The sequence below is a fragment of the Ranitomeya variabilis genome, chromosome 1 (genome assembly GCF_051348905.1).
Source record: "Ranitomeya variabilis isolate aRanVar5 chromosome 1, aRanVar5.hap1, whole genome shotgun sequence".
NCBI classification, from domain to species: domain Eukaryota; kingdom Metazoa; phylum Chordata; class Amphibia; order Anura; family Dendrobatidae; genus Ranitomeya; species Ranitomeya variabilis.
The window spans coordinates 275,811,704-275,826,155 of record NC_135232.1 but is presented as its reverse complement, the minus strand read 5'-3'; the positions used below and the strand labels follow the sequence as shown (position 1 = coordinate 275,826,155).

The window sequence follows — 14,452 nt, the reverse complement described above, 5'->3', positions numbered from 1 at the left end:
CATTGTTTTCAATTTTATCACTTTCAGTGCCTTTTGTGTGTTACTTCATTTGCAATTTAATAAATAAAGATAAATTAAAAAAAATACTTAGAACAGAAAAAAAATAGAAGCTTAAATCACCCCCAATTTCTCCACATAAACAGAAAAAAATAAACATATTTGGTATTGCAACGTCTACAAAAGTCCTATCAAAATATAAAATGATTTACCGTATTTAAACAGAAAATCTCAAACCTTTGCCTAGAAAATATCAGATGACCAAACAAAATACAAGCTCAGACAGAAAAATCAATAACTTACAGTCTCAGAAAATAAAACACATTTCTTTATACATTTCTACCATTTTATAACCACTTAGATATAAAAATAGCCATATTTGCCAGGTCATCTTTACTGCACAATGAACACTATAAAAAGAAACCCCCAAAATATGTCAGAATTGCGTTTTTTTATTAATTTAATTGCTCATGGATTTTTATTCCTATTTTTATTCCTATTTTTCACTACAATGTATGATGTACTTTAAAATAAATAAATGATGTAAAATGAATGATGTACTTTAAAGCTACAACTGATCCCGCAAAAAGACAAAACAAAAACAAAGCCTTCATTTTGGTATATCACTGAAAAAGCATATAGCTATGGCTCTTGAAGGAAGGGAAGGAAAAATGAAAAAAAAATGCAATAAAAAAATAGCAGAACTTCACCACTGATATAAAGGTACTTGCAGACTGACTGTCTCTGCATGTACTCTGTTCTTGTCCACATGGCAGCCAGGTACTGGAGCTGCCTGCCATTACATCAGCTCAAAACTAGAATATTGCATTTTGCAGGGTTTTTTTCAGGTCTAAGTAAAAAAAATTGCACATGTGCACTAGTACATAGGTTCTGATTGGTATGTGTGCAGTTTGTTGCACTCAGACAGAAGAAAACAGTCATGTGAAGGATTCCTAATACACAAGTTGTGTTGTTTTCTTAGTATTTTCTTTCATTTTTTTTTTAAATCAGTATACAAAGTACAAAAACCAGTCTACTTAACTAATTCTCCACTTAGGCTTGATAGCACTATTTTAATACATGCTTTCAGCATGTGTGTGTGTGTGTGTGTGTGTGTGTGTGTGTGTGTGTGTGTGTGTGTGTGTGTGTGTGTGTGTGTGTGTGTGTATGTATGCATACAAAATAGCAAAAGAAGGCAGCACTCCAAGTCCTTTTCAAGGTGAAAAAAGTGTGTAGTTTTATTCAACCCACACCTCTGTGCGACGTTTCGGCTCAACTGAGCCTTTCTCAAGCCTGTATGTATGTATGTATGTATATATGTGTACGTATGTATATATGTGTATGTATGTATATATATATATATATATGTGTGTATGTATATATATATATATATATATATATATATATATATATATATATAGTGTGTATATATGTGTGTGTGTGTGTGTATATACAGTGGGGCAAAAAAGTATTTAGTCATTCAGCAATAGTGCAAGTTCCACCACTTAAAAAGATGAGAGGCGTCTGTAATTTACATCATAGGTAGACCTCAACTATGGGAGACAAACTGAGAAAAAAAAATCCAGAAAATCACATTGTCTGTTTTTTTATCATTTTATTTGCATATTATGGTGGAAAATAAGTATTTGGTCAGAAACAAACAATCAAGATTTCTGGCTCTCACAGACCTGTAACTTCTTCTTTAAGAGTCTCCTCTTTCCTCCACTCATTACCTGTAGTAATGGCACCTGTTTAAACTTGTTATCAGTATAAAAAGACACCTGTGCACACCCTCAAACAGTCTGACTCCAAACTCCACTATGGTGAAGACCAAAGAGCTGTCAAAGGACACCAGAAACAAAATTGTAGCCCTGCACCAGGCTGGGAAGACTGAATCTGCAATAGCCAACCAGCTTGGAGTGAAGAAATCAACAGTGGGAGCAATAATTAGAAAATGGAAGACATTCAAGACCACTGATAATCTCCCTCGATCTGGGGCTCCACGCAAAATCCCACCCCGTGGGGTCAGAATGATCACAAGAACGGTGAGCAGAAATCCCAGAACCACGTGGGGGGACCTAGTGAATGAACTGCAGAGAGCTGGGACCAATGTAACAAGGCCTACCATAAGTAACACACTACGCCACAATGGACTCAGATCCTGCAGTGCCAGACGTGTCCCACTGCTTAAGCCAGTACATGTCCGGGCCCGTCTGAAGTTTGCTAGAGAGCATTTGGATGATCCAGAGGAGTTTTGGGAGAATGTCCTATGGTCTGATGAAACCAAACTGGAACTGTTTGGTAGAAACACAACTTGTCGTGTTTGGAGGAAAAAGAATACTGAGTTGCATCCATCAAACACCATACCTACTGTAAAGCATGGTGGTGGAAACATCATGCTTTGGGGCTATTTCTCTGCAAAGGGGCCAGGACGACTGATCCGGGTACATTAAAGAATGAATGGGGCCATGTATCGTGAGATTTTGAATGCAAACCTCCTTCCATCAGCAAGGGCATTGAAGATGAAACGTGGCTGGGTCTTTCAACATGACAATGATCCAAAGCACACCACCAGGGCAACGAAGGAGTGGCTTCGTAAGAAGCACTTCAAGGTCCTGGAGTGGCCTAGCCAGTCTCCAGATCTCAACCCTATAGAAAACCTTTGGAGGGAGTTGAAAGTCCGTGTTGCCAAGCGAAAAGCCAAAAACATCACTGCTCTAGAGGAGATCTGCATGGAGGAATGGGCCAACATACCAACAACAGTGTGTGGCAACCTTGTGAAGACTTACAGAAAACGTTTGACCTCTGTCATTGCCAACAAAGGATATATTACAAAGTATTGAGATGAAATTTTGTTTCTGACCAAATACTTATTTTCCACCATAATATGCAAATAAAATGATAAAAAAACAGACAATGTGATTTTCTGGATTTTTTTTACTCAGTTTGTCTCCCATAGTTGAGGTCTACCTATGATGTAAATTACAGACGCCTCTCATCTTTTTAAGTGGTGGAACTTGCACTATTGCTGAATGACTAAATACTTTTTTGCCCCACTGTATATATATACACCGCCCGGCTGGAAGAGCAGGTTACATGCCGCTGTCTGCGTTTGACAGCGGCATTTAACTAGTTAATAGGCGCGGGCAGATCGCGATTCTGCCCGCGCCTATTACGGGCACATGTCAGCTGTTCAAAACAGCTGACGTGTCCCGGCTTTGATGCGGGCTCACCGCTGGGGCTTCTGACCTCGGACGTACTATCCCGTCCGAGGTCAGAAAGGGGTTAATCAATAGTCAGCAATTCTAATTAATAATCACTTGTCAGCAGGATGACTTAGCAGAGCTTGAGACATGTTGAGACATATTCTGGATGTGTGTATGAATTATAAGAATATATCGAGGTGGTCCCTGATTTCCCCATCAGTCCCCCCTTTTGAGATTAGATATGTCTCTACCCCTAACCTACAGGTGCTGTCACTGGCCTAATGCCAATGTCGGACTTTCTTGCCAATTCTTCGTCCGAATCCCCCATAGGATGGGGAGATCATATCCTATTCTCAATCATATCTTTTGTTCATAGTCATCATTGCGGGGTTTCATTTGCATGTACATAGTCTTAGTAATGGACGCATCGATCAGTCTCTGGAGGAGTCCTCTGATGCAAGGTATGCAGCAGCATCCGGCGACCACAAGTATTGCAGTGACGACGGCGAGAGAGATGAGGAGACTGGACACCAGTTGACTCCATTTTCCGAAGCATGACTCGAGCTAATCTGTGACGGGGTTGTCGATACCCGAATTCTCTGCCAGCTCATCAGACAGTGATGTAAGACCCTCCAGTGCTTTAGTGATGCTCCCATCTGGGTCTGTGTTGTTTGGGATGAAAGTACAACAGTAAGTGCCAAACATTTTACAAACACCTCCTTTTTCTTCTAGCAACATATCTAAAGCCATTCTATTTTGCCATGTTATTAAGGAAGTAGGGCCTAATTGTTCTGCTATTCCTTTTATAGCATCTCTTGTATAATTTATAAACCTTTGTTAATTATAATATATGTAATTTATCCAGTCCACATTCTTGTTAAGTGTAACCCACCAAAAGAAGACTGATTCAAACCCTGCTGCAATCTGGTTCCTAGCGTTACATTCATCTGGTACACCTCTAGGAACCCCTATGCTGTCTATGTAGATCCTTGGATCAAAGGATCCAGCAGGGGCTGATCTCTTGTTTCTACGTAGCGTATAAGCATTCAGTTTACCCCTTTGTATCTCTTCTGATGAGATTATCTGGAATGGCATGAGTATCTGTGTTAGGACACAGGTGCCAACCCAATCTGCTGGCAGTCTGGCTCTAAGTTGCATATCTCCACATAACCACCATATAGCACTTTTTGCTGCAGTCTGTCCCTGAAACCACACCCTAGAGAAATTTGAACCACGTCTTAGAGATATCTGAGACATGCCCCAGAAAAATCTGGGACACGTTCAGAGAAATTTGAGCTACGCCCTAGAGAAATCTGAGCCACGCCCCGGAGAAATCTGAGCCACGTCCCGAAGAAATCTGAGCCACGTCCCGGAGAATCCTGAGCCACGCCCCGGAGAATCCTGAGCCACGCCCCGGAGAATCCTGAGCCACGCCCCAGAGAATCCTGAGCCACGCCCCAGAGAATCCTGAGCCACGCCCCAGAGAATCCTGAGCCACGCCCCAGAGAATCCTGAGCCACGCCCCAGAGAATCCTGAGCCACGCCCCAGAGAATCCTGAGCCACGCCCTAGAGAAATCTGAAACACGCCCCAGAGAAATCTGAGACACGTTTAGAGAAATTTGAGCCACACCCCAGAGACTCCTGAGACACCCCCCAGAGACTCCTGAGACACCGCCCCCGAGAATCCTGAGACACCGCCCCCGAGAATCCTGAGACACCGCCCCCGAGAATCCTGAGACACCGCCCCTGAGAATCCTGAGACACGCCCCTGATAATCCTGAGACACCACCCCCAGAGAATCCTGAGACATGCCCCAAGGAATCCCGAGACACGCTCCAGTGAATCCATAAGACCATAAAAATTGATACCAAATAAAAAGTACCATTTCTCTAAGGGCTTATACTCACATGCGAGAATCTCGGATGAGTCTCGCACGTCAATACCCAGCACTCAGGAGCGGAGAGTTCAGTGCATGTATTGCCACGCATCCGCACACTCCGATCCGAGTGCCGGGTATTGACGTGCGAGACTCATCCGAGGTTCTCGCATGTGAGAATGAGCCCTAAAACAAAACAGATTACTTGTGAGTAATGGGTCTAAAACGAGAGCAGAAACTGGACAATTTTGACCTCGTCACAGATCCTCTTTAAATGGCATGCAAAGGATCAACTTGGTCAGGGCAAATTGTTGCCTATTGGATGATGACGTTTTTTGGAGGAGAGGGTTACTATAGTAAAAGAAAGGTCAATATCGGGTTTCACAGGTCATTGAATAGGGCATAAAGTTGCAGAGAACATCTTGTAGCCATCACAGGCAACCTAATGATGGCAAATTTATATTCTCCTCCATTTTTGGATTGTTGAAACGCATCGTGAGACATGTCATGTTTTGTATATTTGTATTATTGCAGTCCATAAATGTAAAGTCCGGTAAGGAGGCTTGACTTTAAGAGATGTTGAAATCCTCGTCTCGGTTGCTAGGCTACAGCATATTATACTGTCACAGTCTAGTGATGTTACCATAGAGATGTGATTTTATTGCTGCTCTCCTGAGTTTAGACAGAACGTGTTTGTGACATCAGAAATATTACTCAGACATCACTCATGGTGTAAATAAACCTGAGTGCATCCTAACAGTTCCACTTCCAACAGAAATGAGATGACTTTTCTAATCAATATTTACGAGTTTGCGCTAATGAGTTTCATTGATTGTTCCTCACTGTGACGTAACTAGAAGCTTGTGGGTCCAGATGCAAAATCTTCAACAGGATCCCCAACTTATCACTGGTCTTTAATAGTCATAGTCTTTTCATATGGGGCAGAGGGCCCTTTTACACCCCCTAGTCTCCAGGGCCCGAATACAGTATTATAGTTACACCCCTGATTCCTTCCTGTTTAATTAGTTGGCAATAAAAGTTTCAGATACCGTTGTCCTTAGCAAATTAGAGGGGAACTACAACCATTGCATTGGTTTATTGAGTGTTGGCAGAGCCCGAATGCTGGAGGGATTTGTCACATTGTTATACTATCAGTCGACTCGTCTCCAATAGGCGGCCATCGACAGACTCTGCAGTAGCCACTTTGCAGTAGGTCCCAGGATCTTGAGGTTGTTCATCTTTTTCCCTATGTAAGGATCTGGATTTTTCTGCAGGGGCTCCTGGGTTAAACATGTCGTCAGCACCTAGAAGGGAGCTGTTATCTGACAGTGGTGATCGCTGCAGGGGTTAGTTAACTGAATTAAACAGAATCTGTCAGCAGGTTTTTGCTGTGTAATCCAATAGTATCTTCCTGATGTAGGGGCAGAGAGCCTGATTCCAGCGATGTGTCACTTATAGACTGCTTGCTGCGGTATTAATAGACTCTATTTTCTCTTCTGTAGATCTAACAGTGCTCGAAATGCTGAGCTGTGTATAATCCCTCCCACTATACTGATTGTCACCTTCATGTGTACACTGTATATTGTCAGCACGCTGCCAATCAGTGATGGGGCAGGGTTACACAGATTAGGTGGACTGGCTTGCAAATGACACCTAATCAGACAGTGATAATCTCCTTCTGATAAAACACTGTATTGAAGCTAGAGCACACAGCCCAATAAGTGACACATCACTGGAATCAGTGTCTCAGATTATGTAGAAAAACCTGGTGACCGATTCCCTTGAACAGTCTTTAACTGCTACAATATAGAAACCGTATGTAATAGCTGAATATAGTAGGCACAAGGGAAAGATGAAAACATAAATGACTGAGGAATGACCTTCCTTTATTATTATAACCACTAATGGTAAAACTATTCCCATTATCAGGAATAATCCTGTTTTTTAAGTTATAGTGAACCGTATTACCTTGCTTTATCTGAAGGTTCCATATAGTGAAAAAAAAATCACTCGTGTTTTCGTATTTGCTGATGAGCCATTTAGCGCAATAAATAATAACTGAGGCACAGGAATTACACAGATAAACACATGAGATGATGTACCCAGATTTCCTCACTTCCTCACAGCGTTATTGATTGTTCTACACTTTTGGCGATAATATTATTGTTACAGTTGGCAAAGTTGGCAGAATGACTCATTATCATTATCCAGCCTCACAACCAGCCTGATGCCTGGGAAGGATCCAGTTGAATTGAAGAAATAATTTCCAAGAATGCTTTTACATATTGGCAGAAAGTGAATGTGCTTGTTTTATTTGTGACCAAACTGGAAACAGCAAGCTAGATACCAAACCGGTAACAGTGTTTGATTCCTGTCCTGATTTGTCATATCTGCGATGTAATTAATATGGATTATTACTGGAGCGCACTAAGACATAGTAATCCTGAAATAAGATACAATTGCATCACGTACAGCGAAATAATGTGTGTTAATCCAGAGGAAGGAAAGAAACTAAATTTAAGTTTAGTGAAGTGACTGGCCATTTGTCCTATTTGTAAGAAAAAAAACCCAGAATTTCAATACTCTACAAAGTGCTGCCATTTAGTGTCCGAATACTTGTGAGCCAATAAGGAGTGACACTAAAACAGTTGCCCTATCATTAGTGCATATCATCATTAAAGAGTCTGTTTACGACAAATTAAAGGGAACCTGTCTCTTTGTCAAATGCAGTTTACATGCTTATATAGGGTTAATTTGCAGGTATATAACACGCCCCTCATTTTGATTGACAGCTCGCTGTGTACAGATACACTGCAGAGCCTGCTGTCAAAGTCTCAAGGTGTGCTTACAGCCACTACTCACAGTATAGGGGACATCAACCCCACAAAAATTAACACCACTTGCCACCACCACAGGGCAAGAGGGACGAGCCGGGCAAAGTGCCAGAATTGGCGCATCTAATAGTTGTGCCTTTTCCAGGGTGGCTGCGGGCTGCTCTTTTCAGGCTGGGGTGATTATCCATGGCTCCTTACCAGCCTGAGCATACCAGTCCCCAGCTGTCTGCTTTAGCTTGTCTGGTTGCCAAAAATGAGGGGACCTGATGCCTTTTTTTAAATTACTAATTTAAATAATTAAAAAAAAAACAACTACGTCTATTCTTGATAACCAGCCATGATAAAGCTGACAGCTGGGGGTTGCCACTCACAGCTGTCAGTTTTGCCATGCTGGTTATCAAAAATAGACAGTGACTCACAACATGTTTTATTTATAGTGCAGGTGTTGGCTGATGAATCTTACCACCGATCATAGCCAGTGTTTGCTGCAGATGACAGCGTGGCAAACAATGTTCATCTGAATGGGGACCGGGTTCAGGTTTAAGTTCGGGTACTGGTCTGGGACACGGACAGTACCTTTTTTTAACTGATTTGCCGGACCCGAACATCCAGGGGTTCGTCAGTCACTAACAATAGTTGAAAATGAACCAAACAATTTGTTACACAATTTCTCCTAAGCAAGCCAATACCCCATACGTGGTCGAAAACTACTTTTGAGGCCTAGTGGAGAGCTCAGAAGAGATGGAGCGCCATATAAGCATTGAGATTTTGATATAATGGTTTGTGGGTGAAAAGTCACATTGGCAAAGATCCTGAGGTGCCAGAACAGCAGAACATTCCATAAGTGACCCCATTTTACAAAGTACACCTCTCAATGAATTCATCGAGGGGTGCAGTGAGCATATTGACACCACAGTATAGTGAGCAGTTCTGTGAATGGTGACTGTAATCGCTCCCTGCGCCTCCCCTATGACTGACAGCCGGCGGGGCTTTTTTTTAACCTGCAGTAACCGCATATTTGTAGGTAAATAGTGATTTCCAAAGTGACAGGTTCCACCTGAAGCAGATCTGTTACAAGATTCACAGTTCTAACTGTATACAGTATTACATAGTTCTCTTAGACCTGATTAGGCTGAAGTTTAATATCAATCTCCACACATCTAGCCTGATTGACAGCTTGTAAGTATCCCTCGTCCCTGCTGCTGAGATCTCTCACTGCTCATTACAAGCTGTTGGTCATGCTGGGTGGGTGGATAATTCACTTGTACTCCTGACTTTTCTCACTCTTTAGCGCCACTCATAAAATGGTCATTTTAATCTCAGGGTAATACAGCCATTCTGACATGGATCTTCAAAGTTAGTACATCTAAGAGATCTAATTAATAATCTATACAATTTGTATTGTGAAATCTGCTGATAGATTTGCTTTCATTTCCCTAATATATTCTTATAGAGCATTTCCTCTTACAGGCTTATTATATGTTAGGCAATTACTTATGAACCAGGTTTCTTCAATAGCTGGATAAACCGAAACAAGATCTATGTATTGTAGGGATTCCGGCTCAGCAGCAGGCAGCGTTCACTCAGGCACTGGATTCTTGTGTCAAAATAATGTGACGTTTATTTACACTGATGGTATAGAACCAAAACAAAACCATAAACACAAAATCCCTAGTCTTGTCCAGGCGCTAACTAAACAATACTGACCCTGATTACTCAGACACGGCTGAGCTAGTCAAACACAATGGCTGTTGTCCATAGCAACCACTTAGCGACCTGTGCAGACTCCTTTCAGAGAGACTGGTTGGATTTAGGGTACCACTCTGCTCACTCCCCCAGATGACGGAGAGGGCAAGGTGAAAACATATCCTGGTCCTTAGCCAAAGCTTGTCAGGCGCATCTAACTAAGGCCTGCAGTGCGAGGGTTTAACCCAGTCCTACCTGCCTTTCCTACAGTATTCATTGAAGGGACATTGGGTTTCCTTACAATTACTGTATGCTTGTCATGTTTCAGGCACAAACATATCGATACTCAATCCATGGTTAAGTTGTATGTTATGATAATCTATGTGAAAGTTACCAAATAATGCACACTATCAGGTTGGAAAATACCTTACTGGACCACTACATAGAAAATGCTTAGCACACGCCTAGTTGTCTGATCTTGCTTGTATTTCTCATGTGGTGACCTCTACGGTATTTGATAATGGCAAATGTTATTGTGGTAAAAGCAGTGCCGTCCTGATCAGTGAGCACATCACTAATCCTTTTTTGACATATCCTTCAATATTCATATTGAAAATCAAGGTGAGAGCTAAAGCGGCATTCTCTGGGGTGATCCTGATACAGTAAGTCATGGGGAAGTGTATCCTGTCTGTATTGGGATACAGCCCTGCTCATCCCAGCGTCAGGGTGAGGGAATCGTGTATTGTATGTTGCCAACCAACTGTGCCGTGTGTTACAGGAAGGAGAAAAAATACAGGAAGTACTAAATTATGGCTCCTTGTGGCAGTAAGATGAAATACACATTAGACCCAATTCATCAAAGCTTTGAAAAGTCACAACGCGAGGATGCACTAAAATGTTGCGACCTATGGCGTTCTCACGCCACTTTTGCCCAGCTCAGACACAGTGAGTGGGATGGGGACGTGGCAAACCTTGCTCCTCAAATTCTTGAATAGTGGAAGCCAAAAATTTCACTCTAGTCCACAACTGGAGTAGGATTTGTGGCGAGGCGGAGGCGCACACAACTTGTCAGACACTCGCGCTTCTTTAGGAGGAGATACATGTGCCTCTTAATGTATCAAGAGTCTGACTCCTCATCAAGACTGTTGTGAAAAACGCCGTTCTTGATGAGATGAGGAAGCACTTCAGACTTTGACAAACTCTTGTTATATTATCCAGGTGTTTTACAACTTGTACTTTCTACATTTCATAGAATCTATATTGTGATGCAAAGGAAGGACAGATGTCTTTTTGTTGCCTTTCTGAAGACGCATTTCTGTCAGTGGCCGGCCAGTGGATGGCACGGCAGCCTTGCAGCACTGGGGACCTTGGTTCAAATCCACCAAGAAGAACATCTGCAAGGAGTTTGTATGTTCTCCCCGTGTTTGTGTGGGTTTCCTCTGGGTTCTCCGGTTTCCTCCCACATTCCAAAGACATACTGATGGGGAACCTAGATTGTGAGCCCCATCGGGGACAGTGATGATAATGTCTGTAAAGTGCTGCGGAATATAATGTTACTAAGTAAATAAAAGGGTAGTTCTACAACTTCTGTGCACATCTTCCCTATTTTCCAATCATTTAGTATTAGATCTATTCTACGGTTTCTCACGGATGTAGTGAGAATACAAGGTGATATTTTATTACACAGTGTAACCTATGTTCCAAATATTTCATTGTCATTCAATAGAGAAATCAAAAACCCCGATTTTAGCGGACCACAGTAATCTTTCCTATTTTGGACCTGGGGAGTCTCTTGGTAAAACGTATTCTATTGAAGGTTCCATGGCCCATCTGAGCACATAGTGCTATTCTAATCTATACAGAACACTATGCTCTTTCCTGGACCACTGTAATCTGAGTCCATATCCCACATACAATGCTGGTTTATGGCCCCTGTGAGTGAACAGAAGACCCTGCCACTCATTTGTTCGGTAAAACACCAGCATCACTGACGTGGCTATCTAATAGCGCCTCTCTATGACATTGCACAGTACTACATGTTCGGTACAGCTTTTTCATGTGCTGTTATGAGCTGCTCCACTATATTATGGAACATTAATACACTGTTCATTGTTTTCATAATAGAAAGTGATTTTTTTTACATTTTCAAATGTCTAATTGTTATATGTAAGGGCTTGCTTTATCTGTATTAGTAAATTAATTATTTTTCTTTCATCTGATTTTCTTATTTTTGGGTCAGATTTTAAAGGGTGTCTGTCATGTGCAAAAACTTAATTTACCTGCAGTTATAGGGCTAATCTGCAGGTAAATAGCAATACTGGAGGCACATCCAGGAGGAAATGAATTTATATCTATAGGTGTGCACAGAGCGATTAGTCTTTGCTCGCTGTGCTGTGAGCGGCGGCTGTAATTACTCACCGGCACTTTGATTGATAGCTTGCTCTGCAGCGCATCTGTACAAAGCAAGCTGTCAATCAAAGTGCCAGGGAGTGATTACAGATTATATGCAGGTGAATCATTATATATGACTGCAGCCAGACAGATAATAGCCAGAGGTGAGATTAGTCCAGCCCTGCCCCTGGCCGGCTCTTCCCAGCACTTCTACAGGTCTTTTTATGTACAGGCCAAGGAGAGACCTGGTAATTACCTGTATGGTCACTGGGAAGAGTTGGTCGGATGCAGAGCTAGACTAGTCTAGTCTGGTGTCTGGCTATGTTCCTGTCTTCAAAGTATATTTTCATTGAAATTGTCCGTCATAATATACCTTGCCTCAATCATGCAACCAGGCTGCGATTTGTGCTGCCCGCAGTTTGTGCAGCATGAATCACCTGAGAAAATCCCTTTTAGGGGTAAATAAATGTTTATTCACGTTTTCCTAGCAGATTTGTACAGTAAGTCATTGTTCCACAGTTTTGCACTTGATCTTTATTCAATTTTTTCTCCTCTCTCCCGCCCTGAAATTGATAGGAAAGACCTTCCTGAAGTCTGAGCTAGTCTGCCATGTTCTTCCATAGATATAATGCGCACACATGTACAGTTACCCTTGGTAAACATGGTTATCCCAATGCATGGTCTTAGAAATTGGTATTATACTGTAGACAACGCAGCTTCTATTGAGCGTGTGCAAGATTTCAGCAGCGGGGGCAGGGAGGACAAGAGTAGAAGAGTGAGAAGAGTTTGTCAATCAAGCTAGGTGGGCTCAGAGAGAACGTGCAGCCTGAATGCACCTGGGCACGTAACATTTGTCAGTTCTGAATGCTTAGAAAGGATAATACAGGCATTCTGAGACGGATTTACAAAGTAAGTACACCTTCCTAAACATCGCTATGTGATTTATCTCATGATGTATTCAGATTATTTTGTTCGATCTGGTGATAGATCCTCTTTAAGTAACAAACTATCATTTTCAGCATTGAAATGTTTCACATTGTGTATAAAAATTGAGGTAGGCTATATATTGTAAGTAGCCCCAGGTTTGGGTCTTCTAAATGTTCTGTGTTCATTGGAATGTGTTTTTATAAAATTGCTCATTTTAGCATGTTTGAATCAGATTATCATTTTATTCTCACCCTTACATTTATTCACATCATGGCTAATTCTCCGTAATCCATTTAGGCTACAGAAATGGAGAAGCAGCTGTCGCTACAGGTCACTGTTCTTCAAGAGGAATTCCGGGAGAAGAGTATGTCTACAAGCCAACATATTACACGGTTGGAAAGCCTCCTAGCAGAGGTGGGTTTATGACAGGTTTTAATCTAATATATGATAGTGTTATGAGTTTGGTTTCATAGAAACACTTCTGGTTACTAAGTTACTCGATACTGAGGAGTCATTGAGTTAAAGCTTAACTAGAACTTGATTCCGTTTGTTGGCTTCTCCATAGAGCACTGGAATGTTCTTCTTACTTCTTCAGTGTGTCACTAGAATATTGATGGGGAAAAGCACTTGGCATTAAAGGTCTTGTCTCAGGTTCCTATCTTCAGGAGTACACTGCTCTCCTGATTGCCGAGGGAGTGACGTGCTCCTGAAGATTGACAGTTCAGGCTGGCAGCATGGCTGAGCCAATGGCCTAAACATCCCACCTTCCTATGCTGCAAGCAGAGTCAGATTTGCCTCTGAAGCATCAGAAGAGGGCAGGGGCGCTGAGTCTGGTCAAATCCAGGGAGCCAGCCAGCTTCAGAGCAGCACTTCCAAGCTGTTTGTCATACAGTGCGCGCTCCTTGCCTAGGAAACCAGCCACCTAAGAGGCAACCTCGGCAATGAGCAGTACGCTATAGAACTAAAAATCCCCCGGTTCTCGAGGAGAGGATTTATAATAAGAGGTAAATTGCAAAGTTGCTTGTTTTTTTACTAACACTTTGCATTGGTACTAATTTTAGTAGGTGAGACCAATCCCTCTTAATTATAGGTCCACTATCTATTAATTTGTCAATGAATAGAGATAATTTACAATTGTTAAGCTGTTTTTTACTTTTCATTCTAAATTGATAAAAGCTAATTTTATAACACAGACACCTTCATGCACACCGTGATGTTGGCAGAGACCAAGCCATACCGCCATCTGCCTATGGTAAAGCAGGGTGATAATCAATGTGAATACCATTACTGCCCCTTCACGGGTTCACATTCAGCACCCCCTTAATATGCCTAGTTTGTTGTATACATGCCCTGTATCTACCCCTATAGGAGCCAAATTAGTGACAATGGAGATCTATAGCCTACGTAATTGTATTGGCCCCATTTTGTATCTCAATGTGACTTTGATGTCACACAGATATCTATGAAAACACAAATCATAGCATGGTCCATTGCATGCTGTATTAGGAAGGTCTGGTCACCTAGAAGCATTGCT

At 41.9% G+C, this 14,452-nt stretch overlaps 1 protein-coding gene across 2 annotated transcripts in view; it reads left to right on the top strand.

Moving 5' to 3' along the window:
• BICDL1 (BICD family like cargo adaptor 1) overlaps positions 1 to 14,452 on the top strand; it is an 84,565-nt gene that overhangs the window by 33,479 nt on the left and 36,634 nt on the right. For both annotated transcript variants that reach the window (XR_013223764.1, XM_077294752.1), the window contains exon 3: positions 13,216 to 13,332. Coding sequence is in view for 1 of the 2 variants with exons in the window: in XM_077294752.1 (XP_077150867.1) it covers positions 13,216 to 13,332 (117 nt within the window). In the remaining variant the exon portion in view is untranslated. The remainder of the gene's footprint in view (positions 1 to 13,215; positions 13,333 to 14,452) is intronic.